General features: G+C 40.8%; 2 protein-coding genes across 2 annotated transcripts in view; one reads left to right on the top strand and one right to left on the bottom strand.

Moving 5' to 3' along the window:
* The window catches only part of itgb8 (integrin, beta 8), a 39390-nt gene extending 26578 nt beyond the window's left edge, over nucleotides 1-12812 (top strand). The window contains exons 10-16 of the mRNA XM_036567553.1: nucleotides 739-934; nucleotides 2100-2300; nucleotides 4006-4228; nucleotides 4355-4458; nucleotides 4700-4810; nucleotides 9155-9315; nucleotides 10857-12812. Of these exons, the coding sequence (XP_036423446.1) occupies nucleotides 739-934; nucleotides 2100-2300; nucleotides 4006-4228; nucleotides 4355-4458; nucleotides 4700-4810; nucleotides 9155-9315; nucleotides 10857-10982 (1122 nt within the window). The 3' untranslated portion in view covers nucleotides 10983-12812. The remainder of the gene's footprint in view (nucleotides 1-738; nucleotides 935-2099; nucleotides 2301-4005; nucleotides 4229-4354; nucleotides 4459-4699; nucleotides 4811-9154; nucleotides 9316-10856) is intronic.
* Nucleotides 12813-18680: 5868 nt separating this feature from the next.
* sp8a (sp8 transcription factor a) lies at nucleotides 18681-22465 on the bottom strand. The gene is made up of 2 exons (XM_036567552.1): nucleotides 22344-22465; nucleotides 18681-22155 (listed from the first exon to the last, which is right to left on the bottom strand). The coding sequence occupies exons 1-2, from the start codon at nucleotides 22362-22364 to the stop codon at nucleotides 20812-20814; spliced, it is 1365 nt and encodes a 454-aa protein (XP_036423445.1). The 5' UTR covers nucleotides 22365-22465; the 3' UTR covers nucleotides 18681-20811.
* Between the last annotated feature and the right edge of the window lie 1636 nt (nucleotides 22466-24101).

The raw sequence follows: 24101 nt of genomic DNA, 5'->3' as shown, positions 1-24101 counted from the left end.
CATAAACTGTGCATCAGCAGACGAGCAACAGTCTCTGATGTTTTCTATGGGGCAGTACCGCACAGTCATCAGTCCGAGTCATAGCACAACCGAAGTGTGAAAGTTGGCTCTCTTTGGCTGGTATGATTTCTTCAAGCTCTGATGGACGTTGTACTTTCCATTTGGTTTTATGTGAGACAGGAATTCTGGCTAGTTAGTGGATTTTTTTTTTGCTTTTTTTATTGGGGTCATCTAATTCCAGTGAGGATTCCGTGACAAGTGGGTTTGACCAATCAGAATACATTCTGGCTCTGCTCTCCTGGTACCCCAGCAAGAAGAGTAGCTAAATTCAGCACAGGGCACTCAGATATAGTACAGCTCATTTGGCAGTAGAAAGGATGACAAAATGCATGATCAAGGGTTTATAACTGTACCATAAAGCCAAGCCCAGTGCAAGGTGGAGCTACAAGAAAGGGGGTTTCTAATAAAGTGGCCAGTAAATAGATTTTTGTTTTATGTTCTCACCATGAATGGCTTGGCAGTAATATGAAGTACTTCTGATCTGTTACTGTTTCTCTTCTCTAACTCACATGAGTCTGACTCATGAGTCAAATCACGTTTGTTACAACATGTGAAACCACCAGGCTGGACTGTGCAGGGGTTCTCCAGAAGTGTGACTGGAAAATGCTTTGTATAAACTGATTGTGCTGCACTTCCTTCAGAAAGATTCCACACTTATCTGATCTGCCCCTCTCCAAGGTCTTCTTCAACATCACAGTGGGAATGCGGTCATGTCCGGCGGAGGGCCTGCAGAAAGGGAAGGAGGTTCTCGTGGTGGTGAAGCCTGTGGGCTTTAATGAGTCGGTGACCGTGCGTGTCCAGCAGGCCTGTGGTTGTAGCTGTGGTGAGGCAGGACTCTGCCATGAGGATCCAGAACATACCATCTGCACACCTGGTAGAGAATGGCATTTCAGCTGTTTTGTTATTTTAATAGACTATGCACTTTTACACATTCTTTAAACTGTTAAGCTGTAGAATACAATGAAGAAAAGGGGCCTCTGGTTGGTGTGATAGTCTGAGAGTTGGCTTGAAGTCTGGTGGGCAGGATGACCCTTTGTCTCCCCCATTAATCACTAGGAGAATTAGGTTAAAAGAAGAAATGTGTTCGTTTAATGCATGCAGCTAGAATTAGAGGTCATCTGTAGCTACAGTTGTATGCAGACATTAAACACTTCTGGTCAAATTACTTATTTTGTTGACTTTGTAAGTGAAAATAGGTTTACACATCCTCTACAGGGAACTTAAACATGACGTCTTTCTACACTTTTTAGTGTAGAATATAAAAAATAAAATGCACCATAGCTTTTGCAAATAAGGCAAGGCAAGTTTATTCATATAGCACCTTTCACACAACACTTACACTGCTGTCATTCAAAGTGCTGTACAAATGAGAAAATACAGAGTCGTTTAAAAAAGTAGAGGAAAGGGAATAGAAATTAAAAACATGAATAAAACATAATCAAAAAGCAATAGATTTAAAAGAGAAAATCGTTCAATTAAAAATTCAATTAGAAATTAAATTAGGATAGTTAAAAATTAATCAAATTAATAAGGTGCCGTTACAGAGGAGAAGGGCTAGAAACACTAACAGTGTTTTAAATGGAGCTGAAAGCTGCTCAGATAGGAACACTTTAACCCCGGATTTAAAAGTGTCCAGTGTCGGGGCTCTTTTAATGCTCTTTGTCAACTGGTTCCTTTTAAGAGCAGCATAGTAGCTAAACGCTGCTTCTCCATGTTTAGTCTTCACCTTCGGCAGGACTGACTGACTAGTTCCTAATGATCAGAGAGTTCTGTTCAAATCATATCGCTGCAAAATAAATATGCTGGTCCTGCACCACTGAGCGATTTATAGACCAGTAATAGTATCTTAAGTCTATTCTGTAACTTAAATAAACAGCAATTGTGCAGAAAAATAACAGATTTAAGTTCGTTCCCTGTAGAGAAAGTGTTACATTATTACAACTTTTTACACACAACTGCAATAAAATATTGCAGTAATCAAACAAATGCTAAAATGAGGTTGAATATCCATTTATTTGAATAACCACGCCCATCCCTAGTTCCTGCAGCCAGTCCTGTGGCCGAGCGGAGGGTGATGAACAGCTGTCGAGAGGAAAGCAGTGGCCTGGTGTGCAGCGGCAGGGGAGCCTGTGTGTGTGGGGCATGTGTATGTGACGAAAGCAAACTCGGGACCATCTACGGAAGATTCTGCGAGAAGGACGACTTCTCATGCCCTTATGACAGGGGTGTAGTGTGTGGAGGTACTAATATAATATAAATCATTTAGAATTTGTTGTTATTTTATATTGATATAATATAAATACCAAAGCTGCACAGTCTCAGCTAAAATCAGCACTTATTACTGTAATGAGTAAGGAGATAAATCTAATAATCAAATATTAATTAAATTCTTTTGGTGCAGTGAATATGCAAAGAATGCACAAATGTGACTTCAATATAGATTGTTTATTTATAGCATTCTTCTTTGCTTTTTAGCAACAATTTGAGCACATGCTTTATTGAATATTGTTATAACTGATTGTAATCAACATTCCACAATCAATGCAGTTGAATTGCCACCCTCAGGCTAATGCACTGGTGCATTTTTACGGCCCCTGTGCTGATTACTATTGGACAAATCAGCATTACCTCCCATCAATGAATAATACATGCAAAGAGCTACACAGCATAGAATGTATAAAAAAGATGCCCTATAAAGCTGTTGTTCACTCATTGAGCGCTTCATTATGACCAACTCCTTGTTTCTACACTCATTGTCCATTTTATCAGCTCCACTTACTATATAGGTGCACTTTGTAGTTCTACAGTTACAGACTGTAGTCCATCTGTTTCTCTGCATACTTTGTTAGCCCCCTTTTACCCTATTCTTCAGTGGTCAGGCCCCCATGGACCCTCACAGAGCAGGTACTATTTGAGTGGTGGATCATTCTCAGCACTGCAGTGACATTGACATAGTAGTGGTGTGTTAGTGTGTGTTGTGCTGGTACGAGTGGATCAGACACAGCAGTGCTGCTGAAGTACTGCTCTGCAGGGGTCCTGTGGGGTCCTGACCATTGAAGAACAGGGTAAAAGGAGGCTAACAAAGTATGCAGAGAAACAGATGGACTACAGTCTGTAACTGTAGAACTACAAAGTGCTCCTATATAGTAAGTGGAGCTGATGAATGTAGATACAAGGAGGTGTTCCTAATAATGTGCTCAGTGAGTGTATGTCACAATGACAAAATGAGAAGTGAAAAATGATAAATAAAATGGTTTGCCTCTGACTGGATGTGCTGTATAAACAGAAATCTAATTAATCTCTCCATTAAGCAAATAATACGAAATTACGAACACACCATTGACTACTGTGCAAAATAAAAATAACAGAACTGCAAGTAGCTATTACTGTTTAATACATCTTTCATACACGTAGACTGAAAATATTGATCACATTTTGAGCATTTTTAGACTAGTAGTTCAGGATAAAGTAATTGTTGAGCTAGATTTTGCTGGATTTTAGATGAACGTTCTCTACATGAAGGAGCACTTTTCAAGCACTTTTTGGGCTTCTAATGCTACATTCCTGCCAATTTAATGTAATTTAATTTCACTCACAGTAAAGGGCAGCTGGAATTATTAAATTAAATGCAGAAAAAAAAAGAAAAACGACAAAAATGGGGATACAGTATTTAGTCTTTATGATGGTGATAAATTAGTCTTAAAGGCGCAGAAACAAAAATAGCCCCTTTCATTGTAAAGGTTAAAAGACATTCGAAAATGAAGTAAACATGAATTATGATTGTTTTTGGTACATAAAACAGCACAAAAGTGTAGGGAAAATGTAAAAGTGCAAGAATAATGTATGATATGGGCCTTTTAAATGCATAAGGGACCATCATAATAAAGTGTGAGCCACAGTTCTCCACATAAACCTCATCTCTTGCATGTATGTGTATGATAATAGGTCATGGTCAGTGTGTCTCAGGGGAGTGCTTGTGTCAGCCTGGCTGGACAGGAGAAAACTGTGGCTGCCCGGTGTCCACAGAGAGCTGCTTGTCTGCAGACGGCTTGGTGTGCAGCGGCCAAGGAAAATGTGTGTGCGGCAAGTGTGTGTGTGATGACCCCCGGCATTCTGGAGCGTTCTGTGAGAAATGTCCCACCTGCTCAAACTCCTGTCAGTCACACTGGTAAACAAATTTAACTTTCTTTGATACATTGGTTCACTGGTCATACATTTACTCCTATTCTAACTAAAGCTCTCTCTCTCTTTCTCTCCCTCTCTCCCTCTTTATTGTTCCTCTCATTGCCTTTAGGAGCTGCGTGGCCTGCCACCTGTCTAAAGGCTTTGGACGGGACGATGAGCAGCAATGCAATAAAAGCTGCACCTCGCTGGTGGCATATGTCGATGACATCACTGGTATGTTGATGAGGATGGATCCAGTTCTGAAATCTGATTGGCTGAGTCATGTTTAAGCATGTGCAAGACTAGTGAGGGTCAATGTTAAATGGATCAATTCATTTATAACATGTAAAAGATCCACAGCCATCCTAACACAGGTTTTATTACCCATGTATATGAACCGTACTGCACTCAGAGCTGCTGACCCTTGTTCTGAAGAGAGCTTTTGACCATTGCTGTTGTGCTTTGTGTTGTTCAGAGCTAATCAGAGGGAAGTACTGTTTGTACCACAGCAGAGACCAGTGCTTCTTCAGATTCCACATGGAGCTGGCAACACACGGACCCCAGCTGCACATTAGCAGGCATGCCGGTGAGGCTCGGAGCTCCACACACTGTCCTCTGTCCTCCCACACACATTGTCAAGCCCACAGGCCGCTGACACTGAGCTGCTTTTTCATTCTCTTTCTCTTCATATGCTGCTATATGGGTTATTGTTCAGTTATTAGACCTATTTTTCCTGTACAATACTCAATGAAGCTAATGTTTCTGTTTACAGTATGACTTGGGGGGCAGAAGTGGGACATGAAGGTGATGTGGCCATGATATAATAAGACTTAATGAATGTCAGGTGATCAAAAGTGTGTAAACACAATAGTTTGACACATTTCACGATTCAGCCAAAGCACAAATACATCATGAATCCATTCCAATATCATGGTTACAACCAGAGTCATGTTTATAGTGTTATTTTACAATTTAATGCAAGGATACAGTAGTGAATTTGATTTTACTATCATTTAATTATTATTTAAATGTGTATTTTCAGTAAGTAACAGTGTTTAAGATTGGCTAAACCTTTTTGTACCAGCCATTTCTCTTTATCTGGTCTACAACATTAACCATTTTTTAACATGAAATATATATTTTGTTCATTTGTTTCATACATTCATATGTACAATAAACCATGAAGCAAAAGAAAGATTTCTGCGTAATTAAATTAAGATGTAAACAAAGTCATTCAAAGTGGTTTGGTTGGAAATGCTCAATTCTAGAGAAACTTATTGAGTCAGAATTGTTCTGATGTCCACCTCTAAAAGCTCCTCGCAGAACATCATCAGATGCAGTGGTTATGAAAGAGACATTGTTTGAGATAAGCTTTTGGACTAAAACATATATTTTAAAAGCTTCACTGGCAGAGAGGTACAAGCAAGGTGCTTTGAGGCAAAATAAATCTCAGATATACCACTATTTTATCATGATCAACCTACTTTACTTTTAATTTAAGTCAGTGGAACCAGACTTTTTCCAAGTCATTGATGACACATGTAGGTTCACTGGTGATGCATAAAATGGCTGTATTTGCATTGTACACATCACAACTCATGGTCCTCCTATCACACCCCAATGAACCCTTTCACATCAAACCACTCTGAATAACATCTGAATGACTGAATTATGCAGAAAATTTGACAAATTGGTGGAATTGCCCTTTGAAAAACAATGGTACTGATCAAACATTGTTGTGGTGGTTTTTATATCAGTCATACTTGAAAACGCCATCACAGTTGAGCTGCGTTTAGTCTTGCAAGTGAAACTTCTGACTATGTATGTGTGGGCAGAGCACAGCTGCGTCTGACCAGAACATTTAAACTGAAAAACGACATGGGGCCACTGGGGTGGCCAATCAGATTTCAAGACACTCTTTCAATCTTCCCCTGACTGCGTGGCTGTAGTTGCTCAGTGCTAAATGGGTGACTAAGTGCTGTAAGCAAACTTCTGACACCAAACATGTCTTGGCTGATCAGCTACATCACAGTTTGGGGGAAAGTGTGACAGATTTTTGTTTGAACCGTCACTTTTAAGGAGTTAATTGTTCTAGTTTAGCATCACTTCTTTAGCTGTTATGCTTATTCTTCTTTCTTGGTGTCACTCATGTTCTCTCTTCACCCACAAACTCACTTCTCGCAAATGTCATAGCGACCGCACCCCACACCCCCGGTTTGAGTTTTGGAAACAGTGTAGGCCATTGTGTGCATGTGTGCATCCCTGTTCCCCTCTTCCTCGCTCCCCTTGCCTTCCTCAGCGTCCTTCTCCCTGTCTCCACTGCCAGATCGCCATGGCAACACGCTGAAATGTCAATACAGTACTTTAGCCTCTTTGTACTTGGATTGGTGGCCCGGTGCCAAGCCTACTGGATTTCACAATCGGGAATGTGCAGGGAACAGAGGCTTCAGATCTAAAAAATGGCTGGATCTCACCTTGCTCTGGTTTACAGCTGTATTTAAGGCCTATCCAGCCAGCTTTCATGTCGGCGCTAAGCCCGCGGGGCTTCGCTCTCCAGCTGTTGCTGATGTCTTCACTGAAGCTAATGTAAACATCTGCTTGATTAATGTGTTTGTGAATGGATTTTTTTCAGTTCTGGCGCTCATTTGTCCTTTATTGACTTCAGTTGAATGATTTTATTTGAAACTCATCTGTACCAAGATGGGTCACTGTAACTAAATCATCTCCTTAGTTTCAGATGTGGTATGTTATCCCCAGTACTGTGCAGAGACCACCCTTCATTTGTTTAATTTCCAGTCAAAATGGTTAAGTTATTAATTTTTCGGGAGGTATTTCTGAGGACATTAGATAATACACTTGCATAATGGAGGTGAAAGTTAAAGTGAAAAAAGTGAAAAACTGGAGTTTAAAAGATAAAGAGAAAATGGGACTCTTAACAACCGTGCAAAACCTGGTTGTTGTTGTTGTTGTTGTTGTTGTTATTATTATTATTATTATTATTATTATTATTATTATTAACACTTGTGTGGTGTTGGTGTGTTTGTTACTCAGTGGTCTGGTGGATCCACTGCATTATTGTTTTTTTAATCATTACAGCCATAACGATTTATGTAAAAATACCAGATGTTCAAAATATCACAAGTGTCCAGCGCAGCACCTGTAGCAGCTGTAGCCAGTCAGCAGCCTGTCCATGTTGTCCATCCTCACACACTCGCACACATATACAAACACACACACACACACACACACTAACAGCAGGCCATGTAGGAGGAGAACAGAGTGAAGAGACACAGCACCTCCACACTGTTATTCCCCGAGGGTTCACCCAACACCACGTGTAATAAAAATGTGTGGGGGGTGAACAGTGTGACGTCATTATAAATGTGTTATTTTATGTGTTCTTCACAGAAAATGAGCAAAAGCCAAAGAATCTGAGGTTGAAATAATAATAAATCACATCATTTTTTCTTTTGGTAAACATTGAAAACGGGTCCCACAGACCTGAACATCACACAAGGGTTAACCACCATCAAGTCATTTCTGACTCCTTGCGATCATATAGTGCTTCTCTAGAATATCCTCTCTTCTCTTTGGGTCTTCAAGCATCTGAATGACTTGTTCATGATTCCTCCAGTCCTGCTTCTTAACGGGTACGCACCTTTTAGTTTCTGTTTATCTCATGGGGACAGTTTCGGTGGTCTACCAGGTCTTGTCTACACTGATCAACAAGCCGCAGTCGGGACAGAAAATGGACAAACAGACTGATTCCCCAGTGGCAAAGGAGTTAGCCAAGGCTGCATAATATCATCAGAACATATAATGAGAGAAGCAGGACTGGAGTTACAAAGATACAAAGAAGATGGGACTCTTAACAACCATGCAAAACCTGGTTATTATTATTATTATTATTATTATTATTATTATTATTATTATTATTATTAAGCACCACTAAATAATTTCTGACTCCTGGCAATCGCATGGATAGATTGGGTCTTTAAGCATCTGAATGGCTTGTTCATGATTCCTCCAGTCCTGCTTCTCTCATTATATGTTCTGGTGATAGTATGCAGCCTTGGCTAACTCATTTGCCTCTCTGGAATCAGTCTGTTTGTCCATTTTCTGCGCCCATTGTGGCTTTTTAATCAGTGTAGACAGACCAGGTAGAACACCAAAACTGTCCCCATCAGACAAACAGAAAATAAAGGGTGTGTTATACAACTATACAACAAAGCATTCAGTGAGGCTGAAGCCTAGTCCAGACTTCAGCCTCACTGAATGTGTTTGGGATTACTTGAATCACAAAAAGCAGAAAATTCAACCAGCTTCTAAGACTGAACTTTGGAGGTGTGGAAAAATATTCCTGCAGATTTCTTTGAAAAACTGAAAGTGAGTCATCTGAATACAATGGAAACAAAGACAGAGCGGACATAATAAATACTGAAAAAAATAGACATTTTATTTAGCTGAGGCTTTTTCTTACACTGAAAAATGGATTATTTGTACTTCATTGCTGTTTTGACAGGAAATTAAATAAAACAGTGGTCTCTGACTTTTGCACAGACTGTAATTAAATTTGAGGAGAAAGAAAGAAGGAATTGAAAGGAATAGCTCAGGGGTGCTCAATCCTGGTTCTGGCGATCTACCACCCTGGAGAGTTCAGATCCAGCACACCTGGCTCTAGTGGTCAGATGTCCTTGAAGACCTTCATTACATGGATAAGGTGTGTTAGATTAGGGTTGGAGCTAAACTCTTCAGGGTGGTAGATCTCCAGGACCAGGTTTAAGCACCCCTGGAATAGCTGATCAAAATGCTAACGTGCTAATAACAACTGAGCCTGCTAGATTTCACTTTTGTTTTGCCATGTTAGCGTGTACATTTGATATGACTCTGTTAGGTCTGACTCTGGTTTTGGTTCTCTACATTTCTTCAGAGTGTATGTCGAGCCAGCGGTACTTTAAGACCTTTCTCAGCGTCTTCCTCCTCACTGTGGTGCTGGGCCTGGGCATCCTGGCTGTCATCCGTCTGCTCCTCTGGAACAAAGGCTGGTCACGGAGGGTAAAAGACAGTGAGCAGTATGAAGACAACAATAAGGTAATTTATTCTGTGTATGTATGTGTGAGTGAGTGATGGGAACAGTTAGCATGAGTTCATGTCTGCGGTTTCTTTTAACCCCATAAACTCTGGGATTATTATTCGACTATTAATCTTAAAGGGCTGATATCGTATATCTTTGTTGTATTTACATTTTTTCAACTCATTACATTTGTCTGGTTTTATGCACCAAAACAGTTGTTATTCATTTTTACATGGTCATTTTCCAGCCATAGAATTTAACAGGCTGGTTTTGTTACTGTGCCTTTAAGGCTGATACATGTAAATGATCTCTGTGCTGATTGGCTGCGCTGTATTGGGCATCGTTCAAAAAGTGCACTCCTTCAGCGTGAATGAGCAGGGCTAAACCGCTGTTGGCTGATTAGGCGGACAAATGTAGATGTGGATGTTGTGACATCATAAAAATAAGTAATCCAGAACAGCTGGATTTATGCAGCTTATTTTCACTGTATGGAGTGTCTGGACTGGGGATTGTATAGTATGTTCACATCAAACTCTTTTGTTTCAAAAAAGTTGATATAAAGTTTGGATGTTGATAAATATCCATAAAAAACTCTCACTCTCTGGGCACACTGCCTGTCAAAAGTTTGGGGACACATTGCTTTCTATCTGATGTAGTTTTCAGTATTGCTTTTCAATTAAGTGAAAAAGTATACAAAAATGTTGTATGTTTTGCAGCTATGTGGGAATTTTTTGGGTATGTTTAGCTTCAGCCCTCAGCTCCTTGTTCATCAAAACGTCTTCCTTAGTATGAAATACAGATTTCATCCAATCAATTGTTTTTTTATATAATAATAATTATTATTATTTTCTATGAATAATAACTATTTAAACACTTCAAAGTTGTAACGAAACCGAACCAGTCAGACGCTCATGATAAAAATGAAAAATAAGGCTTTATTGTTGTGGGGTTTGGCTCAACTCAGCATCGGCGAACAGGCAATAGTCAAATCAAGGTCTAAGGTCGAAATACAACAAAGGACAAACATAACCAGGCAACCAGATCCAAAAGGGCAAAGACAAAAAGACAAAGTCAGAGGATCAAAGAAAAGGTCAGAATATCACAAAAGGCTATCAGAAAAATGCTCAGTAGTTCTCACCAGCAGAAACAATACCTCACAAGGAAAGTAGTCTGAAAGCCTGGGCTTTATACTAACTACCTCTAGTTATGTGACATCAAGAACAGGTAAACCAGATTAGTATTGGAGTGAGTGAAAATGATGATTGGAGTGCTGTGGAAGGTCAGTAGGCATGTGATCTCCCAGAGGATTCTGGGAGATGGAGTTCATAGAAGCATTAGAGCCGGAGGGATGTGCGACAAAAATAGCAAGATTTAAACAACTTTCTATGTAATATGTCAATTTTTTTTTTGCAAAACCACAATGAAAACATTTTTTAGAGACATTTTAAAAAGCTGTGTCCCTAAGTGTTTGACAGGCAGCATGTATTTGACACTGCATGCTTTTTGCTCTTAGTTTTATGTATGTGCTTTGTTATCATATCCACTGTATTTTTAACAGAATTCATCATACGCACCCACCGCCAACGAGAAGACGATAACCTACAGACGGGACTGCCTCCCCGAGCTCCCCATGGAGATGCATGTCCACGTTCCCAAGATGCCTCTGAACGACATCTGGCCATGAAAGGATGAATGAGAAGAGAAGGACGAGCGAGAGCAATAAGTGAATTAATGCACATATGTTTTCACAAGCACACTTCATTCTTCTGTGGATGTCGTTTTCTTCTTCTGATAGGGTAATTTAATTTTGGGTTATGTTCTGTTGCATCGGACGGCATTTCAGCTCTTCTCTCCTGCGGCCACTCGGGTGAGAAGAGGAATGATATTATTTACAGGGCTAACATGCTTGGACAGTGGACCATAGTAACGTAAATCCATGCTCAGTAGATATTAGGCATTAAGTCTGGAGAACCTTTCATGTCCATCCTTTTTAATCTTCGCTAATATGGTTCATGTGGGGTAATAGTGTGTTTGGATGGTCCTTATAACAAAATGCACACAACCGAATGGGAACCAGGGGTCATGATGTCTACAACACAAATATAGTAAAGTTGCTAATGTTAAACTGAAATACGTTTTGAATAAATAATATTTGAAAAATTGCATTTTAAGCCAAAAGCTAATGTCACAACTATTGCGATCATATTCATACACCATTCATATATTCATTCATATATTTCATGCAGTAGATTTCTTTGAGGGAGCTTTTAGAGGCATTAATCTCTTTGGACATCTGGTTCCCGTCTCCACCACTGTGAACAATTCAGACTTGGCAAGTTTCTCTACAACAGAGCATTTCACACCAAACCACTCTGAATGACTTTGTCTCAACCATTTAATTATACACGAATTTTGAAAAAATGGTGGACTTCCCCTTGATATAAGCCAGTATCTTAATGATGGAGTTACATAGACATTTTTTTTTAATTGGCAGAAATTCCCTTCAATTTTACAATCATACAATCATGTATTTTTTTGTAAAAATACATTAAATGTGCTGGTGCACTTTGCAACTAGTCAACTTAAGCAAGTTCCATGCGTTTACTTGCGTTTACTTTATCAGCTCTTGGAACACAATCTGTGGCATGCTCGGAAATTCACAAATGTACCAGTTTACGAGGACTGTCCGAACACACCCCAAGCCCTCGGTCAGGAATGCTGAAACAGTGCTGCGGCTGTCCCAGAACTAGCTGACTCTACTAACACAAAGCGCAGTAAACATAGTTTATGCTTTGTCTTGAAGCATGAGTTTGTAGCTTGACCAAAAACCTGGTCAGCCGTTTGCAGCCTCTCCTGACAGCAGCTTTAACCTCTCCAGGTTAGGTTGGTTAAGCGAACTGAAAGTGGACAGTTCACCTCTGCGTCCTGTTCTGTTTGGCCTCTGTGTGGTAGGTGAAGGTACTGTAGTTTTTATTTATGTGCGAGTGTCTGAGTGTTTGGTACGTTTTATTTATGTTTTATTTAGCCTCAGTTTAATGAAATGGAACACTACGTTTTTGTTGAAGAGCCCACACTACTCTGCCGTAGCCATGAAAGACCTCAACTTGGAACCACTCCCTTCTTGCTTGGGATTCTGCTGCCATCTAGTTGCCAGTTTGGGCATGACCTAGAAAAGTTATCCAAGAATTTTTTGCACAGTGCTATGTGAGTCAGAGACCACCCTTGTTTACGTGATATACTGTCAGAACAGCTTTTAAGTTACTTTATAAAAGCAGAAACGCACTAAACTAAAAACAGTATCAACAATTGATGGAAGTTAGTTACACTGCTTCTCATCATCTGAATAATCCCAAATTCAGTGGTGTTGAGGTCTGGACTCTGGGGTGGTCAGTCCTGAGAACACCAGCAGCATCTTTGTTTGAGGTGTCTGTCTCGTTTTCTCAGTGAGGACTTCTTGAACAGCTACACATCCTTTCAGACCCATAGCGCTGAGTTGTCTTCTCACAGTGGAAGGATGGATATGGATTGTTTCAGATCTGAAGCAGCTTGATTTTCTCCTCTCTCTCAAAGATGAAATCTTTCAGTGCTGTTTATCTGATGGGGGTAGTTTTGGTGTCTACCAGGTCTTCCGGGTGGTTGTCAGGAGTCCCATTTTCTCTGTAGCTTTATTAATTTTTTGAGTTTGTTTTGGAAACTCCTATTTTTTTCTAATTTTCATTTAACTTCCTCCTTCTTTATGCAAGTCGATTATCTTATATGATTCAAATCTCTGATCAAATATCTCCTGAATTATGAATAACTTGCTGTACTGTTTGGAAATTAAGTAGATGAAGGGTGGTTTTTGAATTTTGCACTGTACTATATCTTTGGTCTTCAGCAAGCCTCATTCAGCAGAGATTGCCTCAGTTTCCTTATAAACATATGAACTTAAAGTATGAAGTACAATGGGTCATAAATACAGCAGTTACATACTGTAATCTGCCCATCTTAATAATGACGTTTTCACTCTGAGGTGCACTGCCAGAAACTGGAATTTTACTGTGGTTACTCGCACCTGTGTTCCTCTCCTGGGTTACTGTACTTTTTTTTTCTTTGGGTGTAATTTTTGAGAAGCGTGTTGACTGTTTGCCAATGTGAACTACCACGCTAGCTAGCTGCACTTGTGTATGTCAAACTACTGAAATCCAGCAATGGTACTGACCCATTTACTGGAAAGAAGGCGAAGCAGGAGTTGATTCAGAACCGAAGATATGGACTATAGAGACTGTCATTGGCCTGCTTTGTCATATTAGTGGCGCCTCGTAGGCCTGCTGGAGAGTCCAGTCATTCCTGTGGCTTGTAGACCAGTTTTACCACTGTTTACATCAAACATTCTTCCAAACACTAAAAAAGTTTATTTATTTCTTTCTGTTTCTTAGTGTTTCAGTTTGTGTTTTTGCTTTTCTTTGTCGCTGATGGTGGAAGAGGTTTCGTTGCTGTCCTGTAGAATGTTACTGAGAACCCCAGAGGGGCTATTTGATACGCTGTGGTAATAATTGTAGATATAGGCCTTAAGCACTAATTCAGCTCAATGTGGATTTACTGCTGTCTGTGATTATTGTTTTCCATTAAATAATCTACAGAACCAGTGATAATCTTTGGCAGCCAAATCATCGAACAATTGGGCATTACATTCAATAATGGCACTTTTGTTTTTCTGTCAGCATTTGATGTGAAAAGCGATTGTTTTCAATAAAAATCTCAATACTGTCTAATGCCTCTTGTTATCTTTTCCTCATTTATTTGTGTGGTTTTACGTATCAGCAACAATTATAGTTCATTTTCATTAACATATATCATGTCTTATACATATATGTATATATATATATATATATATATATATATATATATATATGTGTGTGTGTGTGTGTGTGTGTGTGTGTGTGTGTGTGTGTGTGTACATGTATACATATATACATGTATAAGTACATGACCTGTACACACATATATATATATATATATATATATATATATATATACATACATATAGAAGAATCAAACTGTTGGAGTGAACGGTACATTCTGAAACTTTAATGATGCTTACATACTACATTAAACTCTTTAATTTCAAAAAAGGGCGGAAAATTCCTTTAAAAATAGCATATGACAATAGCAAGTCTGTCGTTAACACAGAATTTATTGTTTAAATAAGCCATTTAGACTTTCAGCAAATCTGGTTTATGTTAGAAAAACATTTTCATTTATTTACATCTAAGCAATTGTTATTATTATTTCAATGTATTATTATATTGTGAATTAGTGCAAACTTGAACCCAAAGCATCAAACAGAAGCCAAAAAAAAGGCCACCTTATCTGGACAATGGCTTAACTTCCTTGCTTAAGAGCACAATGACTGTAGAATGTTGAGGGATGAAACGTATGATCATGTACATCACAGACTCATGACAGCTGTGTGTGTATATATATATATATACACACACACACACAAACATATATATAAACACATACATCATCTTAACCGCTAATTCTTCTGGGTCACAGTGGGGTGCTGGAGCCTATCCCAGCTGTCGTTGGGCAGAAGGCAGGATACACCCTGGACAGGTCACCAGTCCATTGCAGGGCAGACAGACAGACACATTCACACCTAGGGGCAATTTTAGCATGTCCATTTAGCTTAACTGCATGTTTTTGGACTGTGGGAGGAAACCGGAGTACCCAGAGGAAACCCAAGCAGACAACATGCAAACTCCACACAGAAATGACCGTGGTCGCCCAGCTGGGAATCGAACCCTGGCCATTCTCACTGTGAGGCAAGAGCGCTACCCACTGCGCCACCGTGCTGCCCTTATATATATCTCAACCATTACACAACAATGCTTATTAGCAACCTTCTGGTGCCCAATATAGCCATTTTATTTACCATCAAAAAACACAAGTAAACATACATGTGTCTTCTGAGTTTGATATGTAATGTTGACGATGGTAAAATAATGATTTCTTTGGGGACTATTTTGCCTTTAATGCCCTACATGTACCTCTCTGCTCCAGATGGCTTTTTATGTGTTAGGCCAAAAGTTTCTTTCTCAAGAATCTCAAATCTTAATTTCAAACCCATCACAAAATAACGTCTCAGACATCAGGCAGCGTATTCATAATGTAATTCATTTTGTGTAATATCTTTCTGAAAGAGTGCTATTAAAGCCATTTAACTCTGCAGATGTCTGGTTCCCATCAACACCACTGTGTACAATTTCAGCTCGGTAAGTTTGGAGCGTTTCACATCAGACCACTCTGACTTTGGACTGAGCATTTTTAAATGATAATATGTTTACTTTTATATCATTAATTTCATCCTTTACTCTAAACAAGTGCATTTTTAAGACAAGTAGTTTTGCTTTTGGTTACATTAAGTCCATCATACTTAGTTTTTGGTTTAATTTCTTTCTGGACTATTGTGGTGCTGCCTCTCAGTTTAGCATTAGGCCTATAGTTTTAGCCCAAAGGGATCCCCCAAAGAGATGTACAGAGCCTGCAAAGTTCCACTTCAGTTATATAGAGACCCCAGGGGAGGAGGGGATGGGGGGCTTACGTGACACTGTATTTCTCGCGTTAGCTTTTAGTGGCTTGAGTCATTAATTCACTTTTGCTTCTGTATGGATTTGAACTCTTCATACCTCCGGACTGCTAGGTATTGTGGCCAGATTGCTGCGCCACTAGGGGGCACTAAATGCACATGGAAAGGAAGAGGACGCCTCAGAAAAGTTTGCGTTTTGACTTTTTTCCATCAGTTCCAGCAGACAACTGTCCTCAGTGAGGAAATGGTCCAGCATAAAACTCTAATTTACATAATCTCCCTCTTTACCTCAAATGTAGTCTTCAGCAAAGACATTGTTATTGGTGTATAAATGTTTTTACACTCTTAAAAAAAGATGGTTCTTCTTTTTAGAACCATGAGTTCCATGCTTAAATGATTCTTTGGATGATGAAATTGCTTTTCAGATTGATGGAGAACGTGTTGTGGTTCTATATAGAACCTTTTTGAAAATGGTTCTATATACCACCAAGAAGAGTTCTGCTATTGTTTAAGCTTATGCCAAGCTTCTGACAACAGAAGATCCCTTTTGGTTCTATATAGGACCATTTTCAAAAAGGTTCTATAAAGAACCACAACACAATATCCATGAACTATTTCACCATGCAAAGCATCAAATGGTTCTTTGAGTATTCTTGGTTCTTTACAGGACCATTGTCTTTATTAAAGAACTCTTGAAGAACCCTCCTTTTAAAGACTGTAGTTTTGCATCGGAGCTATGAGGCTAAATTAATAGAAGATTTGATATGATAAACGATCTTATTATATTAAATCTGCATCAGCTACATTAGCCTGGTATAAAACTAAAGAAGCCAACTTCAGACACCGAACACGTCTTTGGCTGATCGACCACTTTTAGAGTCAATCATCAAACGCTTGTGGATGTTTTGGGTTTGTATCGTGTCTTTGTTATATTAAATGAAATATGACAAACAAATTGCATGGGCTGCTTCATAGACTCTTATTTTGAAATTTACTATATTTACGCCTCAAATTAATTTCTGCGTCAGAAGAAAGATCAGCATTATAAAGAAACCTTTGCTTCATTACGACGCATATAGTACGAACTACACGACTATTTCTATGTAAACATGCGGAAAAGTCTTAAAATAAGTTTTTCAGAATAAAACGGTTCAATGTTATGCAGCTATATGGAAGAATTTAATTTATTTTGGTTTAATTAAATTTAATAGATGTTTATTAGCTGAGCTCGTCCTTTGGCCCCTTATATATATATATAACTATATGTGCTAAATATATTTAACGGTACCTTAATATTGAACGATATGCACGCATGTAAATAAAGAAATAAAGTGTATGCAATAGTAAAATTTATGTTAGATATATATATATATATATATATATATATATATATATATATATATATATATACATGTGTGTGTGTGTGTGTGTTATATATATATATATATATATATATATATATATATATATATATATATATATATATATATATATATCGCTGTTTTAGGAAGAAAAACGCGCGGACGTATCTCCATTTTTGTTGTTTTTCAGTTTTTGATATAATTTGAAAGCACTTTGAAAGTTTGTGAGTTGCTCTTTACATTGTGTGTGAATTTCATGATGAATGGACTAAAAGAAGTGACTTGGAAAAATGTCTGGTTCCACTGACTTACATTAAAAGTAAAGTAGATTTTTTCCTTCTCCTGTAAAGTTACTATTTTGGAGATACGAGGTTTTCTTCCGACAACAGCGATAGATAGATAGATAGATAGATAGATAGATAGATAGATAGATAGATATGTGGAAATACATTTCATCTACAGATGTCTTTCAACATATATATATATATATATATATATATATATATATATATATATATATACATATGTTGAAAGACATAGATGTATATGAAGTGTATGCAATAGTAACATTTACGGATTTATTTTATGGAAATATCTCACTCACAAAGTTGACACATATTTTGAAAAATGTATAGAAACACATTTCCTTCAGGAGTCAAAAAATAAAAACAGTTGTGCTCGTAGTCAAACCCAATCTGACTTTATTGTGAGGAATTAAACCTTAAAATCAATAGTCAGTAAATGCAAACACGCATGCGCAATTAAATAAAACCAAAAGATTAAATTAAAAAAAAGAGAGAGGAAAAAAAAAACAATAACAAAAACAATAAAGATTAAGAACCTGATCGAAATGCCTCTATGCTAAAATCATAAATATAAATTCAAAGTGCGACTCTGATAGACTTCAAAGCACAAACTGGTGGATAAATAAAGCGGAGAGAGCGCGAGTATGTACACGTGTTGAGTCCGCCGCGCTCTCACACACAGTCAACTACGTCCATCCACGGAGAGGATTAAACTACAGTACAGGACCACACCGGGAACGACTGGACCCTTTAGAACAGTAAGAGGACGTTGACAGGGCCCACCATCACTTCAGCGTCGTCTGAAAGTGGACTCCCCCTGCTTTTGGGGAACCCGCTGCTCGCGCGCACACAGGGAGAGTAAAGTGCCTCAATAGAACTCAATCAATTAAGACATTTCATGGTAAACTCCGAAATACAGTGTAAACATAAAAACATCATCATCATCATTATTTTAGTGAAGCGTCTTAGGCTGTATGGCTCCGTAGAAGTGGCCACTGCTCAGAGTCTCTGATCCACACTTTTCGTTTCTGAATACACCTGAGACGTACTGGCTAATTTAAAGGGGAACTCCACCCAATTTTGCAAATTTCGTGCATAATTAAATGGCTAAGACGAAGACAAGTCATTCAGAGTGGTTTAGCGTGAAATGCTCTGGTCTAGAGAAACTGAGTCAGAACTGCCCACACCGGTCGTGATAGGAACCAGACGTCCACCTCTAAAAGCTCCCTCATAGAAAGTCCCTACATTGTATGCTTGATGCCTAAGACACTGTTTTCAGATAGTAAAGATTTAGCCTAAAAGGCATATTTTTAAAAGCCGTTCGTGGCGGAGGGATACACTGTGAGGTAAAATAGTCCCCAAAGAAATGAAATCTTTCCGGATTTAATACCCTTTTATCATCACCAACATTAAAAAAACTCACGTGTAGGCTCACTGATGGTTTTGGATAGTAAATAAATAGCTATGTTTGTGTTGTAGTCATGGCGACCCCTGGTTCCCATCAGCACCACTGTAAAGAAAAGTTTCTCCACAGTCCAAAGTACTTTGAATAACTTTGTTTACATCTCAGTGAATTAACTATACAGAAACTTAAAAAAAAATGGTGGAATTGCCCTTTAACGTGAACTTTCTTTCCCTAGTCACGTCACACGTTTCGTACCTTTCCACAGGAACTGACCACAGCCTTTGCTTTAACGCGGAGAGAGTCCCAAACCACTTTTCCTTTGTTCCAGCGCGCAGACAAATCCCCAAAGTTCACTCCACAGCTGGAGACGGACTGTAGGAGCTCGTTTATGTAGGAATGTTACAAATTGTCCCTCTTTCACTGCACAGAGCGGAGTGAACACTCGCCGTGTTGCATTAACACGTACACTGTGGATTCATGAGAACCGGCAGCGCTGAATTCGCTCTGAAAGCGCTGAAAGTGCTGAACTAATATCTACAGCCTTCATAGTCGCCCCAGTTACGAACACGCTGAGTGAATGCAACGCTTTAAGCTTAAAATAATCACTGAAAGTGATAATTCAGGAGTTGATCCAACTCCGTTTGTGTTCATTCGGCACTGTGAGTCATAATTCAACACTGTAAAGGTTTATGCAACTCGTGTTTTGTGTGTTAGTTCAATATTTTGCGCGTCACATTAAAGTGTTTACGTATTAATTCAGCACTGTAAGTCATAATTCAGCACTTTAAGAGTTTATGCAACTCAAATGTTAAGCGTAAAATTAAACATTTTAAATATTATATCAGTACTGTGACTGAACATTCAGGCCTTTAGGTAACTCCGTTTGTATTAATTCAACGTTTTAAGCATAAAATGAAACATTTAAGCATTAACTCAGTGATAATTCAGCACTTTAAGGGTTTGCACAACTCGATTGTTTGTATTTATTAAACATTTTAAAGGTAAATTAAACATTTTAAGTAGTAATTTAGTATCTGAGTGATAGTTCAGCACTTTAAGAGTTTATGCTACCCATTTTGTGGGTTAATTTTAATATTTTAAGCGTAAAATTAAACATTTTAAGGATCAACTCAGCACTGTACGGGATAATAACACTGAGTTTATACAACTGGACTGTTTGTGTTTATTCAACATCTTAAGCGTAAATTAAACATTTTAAGTATTAATTCAGCACTTTAAGAGTTTATACAATTCGACTGTTTGTGTTTATTCAACATTTGAAGCCTAAATTAAACATTTTAAGTATTAATTAAATATCTAAGTGATAATTCAGCACTTTAGGGGCTGTTTATTTAGCATTTTAAGCGTAAATTAAAGGTTTTAAGTATTAATTTAAAACTTTAAAAGACAATTCAGCACTTTAAGAGTTTATACAACTCGACTGTTTGTGTTTATTCAACATTTTAAGTATTAATTCAGTATTTGAGGGATAATTCAGCACGTTAAGAGTTTATGCAACCCATTTTTGTGCGTTAAGTCCAACATTAAACATTTAAAGATTAATAGCACTTTTGTTTGTACAGCTCTGTCTGAGTTAATTTAGCACTTTGAATTGTTGATGCAACACATTAAACGGAAATACTGAACACTTTTAGAGCGAATTCAGCACTTAAAGAATGAATTCAGTCAAGTCCAGCAATCTGAACTGTAGTGAATTTAACACCATTCACTCCGATATTGTCCGTTCAGCACCGCGGGATTCATCAGTGTGGGTTTTGCTGCGCGTCTCCCGGCGCTCGTGTCCGTTTTCCATGTGCAATGTTTCTCTCTCTCTCTCTCTCTCTCTCTCTCTCTCTCTCTCTCTCTCTTTACGCAGTCCTGCTGATGGTGGAGCCGTGGCCGTTCACGGTGCCCGCGTGCTCGGGGCTGCGGCACGCGGGGCTGCCCGGCGCGCTCTGCTCGCTCTCGCTGTCGCTGCCCTTCTTGCACGCGCCGCCCTGAGCTCCGGCCTCGGCGCCGCCCGCGCTGTGCGTCTTCACGTGCTTGCTGAGGTGGTCGCTGCGCATGAAGCGCTTGCCGCACACGGGGCACGCGAAGCGCTTCTCGCCGGTGTGCGTGCGCAGGTGCCGCTGCAGCTCGTCGGAGCGCGTGAAGCGTTTGCCGCAGAACAGCCAGTTGCACACGAAGGGCCGCTCGCCCGTGTGCCAGCGCAGGTGCGCCTTGAGGTGCGACGTCTTGCCGTAGACTTTGCCACAGCCCGGGATGTGGCAGCTGTGCAGGCCCTTGCGGCGCAGGCTCGCGCCTGCCGGCCCCAGCCGCTCGGCCTCCTGGCAGTTAGGGCAGTCGCACGTGGCCCGGCCCGAGTAGCGGCGCGCGGACGAGCGCGGCGAACCGGCCAGCGGGAGCGCGGGCGACGCGCTCGCGGCAGCGGCGCTCGTGTCTGGGTACGAGGCCGGAAGCACAGTTTTGAATCCGTCCATCACGTGCTGCCCGCCGGCCAGAAGGTGCGGCGGCGGCGACGGGCCGGTGCCGAATGCCGCGTGACCCAAGGCCGTGTAGTCCGAGCCGTAGGCGCCCAGCGGCGAATGGTGCAGCGACGTCTGGAGCGCCGAGGCGGCGCCGCTCGCGCCCTGCACGTCGATCCACGTCGCCGGACCCACGTCCCACCACGCCGCCGCTCCGGCCGCGCTCGCTCCAGCGCACGCGCCGCCGACCGCGTCCCCCATCTGCGCCGACTTGAACCAAGAGTCGTACGGGTGCGCCACGCTCATGCGCGGGTAGATCCCCTGCAGGCCGTCCACAGGCGCGTGCACCTTGGAGAGGTGGAAGGCGGGTTCCGGCGAGCTCGCGCTCGAAGACACTGACGACGTCTGGAACGCCGAGTAGTCGTTGGCGAAGGGGCTCGCCGACGCGCCTCCGACGACGCCGCCGGTGCTCGCGGTCAGGGAGAAGGCGCTGGACGCGGCGGGAGAGCCGCTCGCGATGAACGGCGACGAGGAGGAGGAGGAAGAGGAGTCCGCGCGCACCAAGCCAGCCGCGAGGCCGACGCCTCCAGCACCGCAGCCGCCTCCAGCGCCGCTGCGTCTCCACGGATGGAAGCCTTTGGCGAACGCCGTGCCGTCCGAGAGCGCCGGCGAGGGGCTCGCGCTCCCGATTTTGTTACAGGTGGCGGCCAGCATGGCTAGAGGAGTGGATCCAAACTTTGGCTCTTCCTGGAGGGAAGGCAGGAGAAAACGAGTGTCACTTGTGTTAGTATCGTTTATTTTCCTAAGGAACTCGTTGGGATAAGAGCAGAAGTCGCTTCTTCCTTAAATGATAAACGTCTTCGCTTCCAACTTTTTAACATGCACAGCCTCGTCTAAACCCTTCAAGCAGAGCGAAGTAAACAACTCTCACTCACCCCTAGAAGTGAAGTTGCCATCCCAGACGTGTCCGCGTTTGAGAATAGCTTTGCATTTATGAGTTAACTCGCCTGTTTTTCAGCTCTACACGCTGCACTGATGTTTGCCGCCCACCTCGCCACAGTTGTAGCTCCACTCTGGCTTTGAAGTTCCGCAGGCTCAGGCTTGGCCAATCACGTTCGCCGGAGCTCCCTGGGGTTAGATTCCGCCGTGACGTCATCACCCGGGAGGTCCGTTGGAGCCAATCAGATTCGCCCAAGCTGCTACTCGTGAGGTCATCACCCACAGGCTGTGGCTCAACCAATCAGATTGAACGAAACTTCCTCTCCGTCTTGAAGTCCCCACTTCTCAGGATCGCTCTTAACCAATAAAGTCTACTGTGACGCCATCGTCCGCGGACCAACCGGATCGGTCGGAACTACTTTCTACTGTGACGTAACGCAGATAGGCTACAGGTGGGAGGGGCTGAACTCTTCATCACTTTCCTGACGGGGATGCCCGCCTGTGAAGACCCCTCACAGCTGTTATAACGCACGATTAATGCGTGAATAGATCAAAGCTGATATTCCAGTGAGATGTCTTTTGTGTTCTGTTGCGACACTAATGCAGGGATTCCTCTCAGACTGAGTGATTATGAGCCCAGTCGTCTGCTAAAGATGCTAAAATGCCCTTCGCAGAGGCTGGCAGCTCCTCTGCTTTTCCACATCCGTTTTTTTTTTTTTTTTGCGCCAGTGCTCATGCGGACATAAATGTTTGCGGGCAGAGTGTACACTGGGGCAGAGAAGTGAGGGCCCGTGTGTCGCGAGGGCGTGGTAGACCAGCCCAAGGGGCGGAAGTGGGTGTGCACGTGCTGGGACAAGCGCTTCACAAATAAAGAAGGAATTAACTTCATCCTCACTGCCCCTCTGCTTTCACTTCATTCACAGCAGCAAAGGTGACCGCTGTCCATTTGCCATTCTTTTACAGGACTCTTTGGCCAGAGACCTTGTGGGAAGCAATGCCTTGTTTATTTATGTATTATTTATGTTTGTTTTAAAGCTATTGAGCAATAAATGGACCTTATTTGACTTGCGAGCCTATGCCTATTATTATTATTATTATTATTATTATTATTATTATTATAATGTCATGTATTTATTACTGTGTTATTTATCTAATGCTTTCATGTAGTTGTGACGTCTGAATTGTCTGTTTCAATATATTTCCAATATATATTTTCATATATAATATAGTGTATATAATATAATTATATATACAAATTATATATATATATATATATATATATATATATATATATATATATTCTTTACACTGATGAATGACAACTGACTGATGAATCTCTCTCTCCTCGCGCGCATTAGCATGCTGTGCACGCGCACGCAGTACATTTCATTTGAAATTCAGATTTAATAAAGTGGGGGACTTTTAATCGCGCCTAGTTTTTATTTGTCTGATGTGGCGCGCGCGGTGCTGTTCGCAGGACGGAGGAGGAGGCGAAGTTAAAGCGAACGAGAAAGCGCGCTCCCGCGTCCCGCTGCTGGAGTCAGCGCGCGAGAATACATCGTCACATCTTTATCGGATGGCGCTCCAGCTTTTTTAGGCCTGACAACGTTTCACAGTAGTTTGTATCGTCAGAACCCAAACGAGCTTCTGGGCTTTTATTAATAATACTAGCTGCTAATGATGCACTGAAAATGCGGAATACTTCTGTATTGAATTGTTTATGGTGAAAGGGCAGTGAGGGTCATCTGTCTCAG

This window comes from Colossoma macropomum, unplaced genomic scaffold (assembly GCF_904425465.1).
Source record: "Colossoma macropomum unplaced genomic scaffold, Colossoma_macropomum, whole genome shotgun sequence".
NCBI lineage: Eukaryota > Metazoa > Chordata > Actinopteri > Characiformes > Serrasalmidae > Colossoma > Colossoma macropomum.
This window is presented reverse-complemented; position numbering and strand designations above follow the sequence as displayed.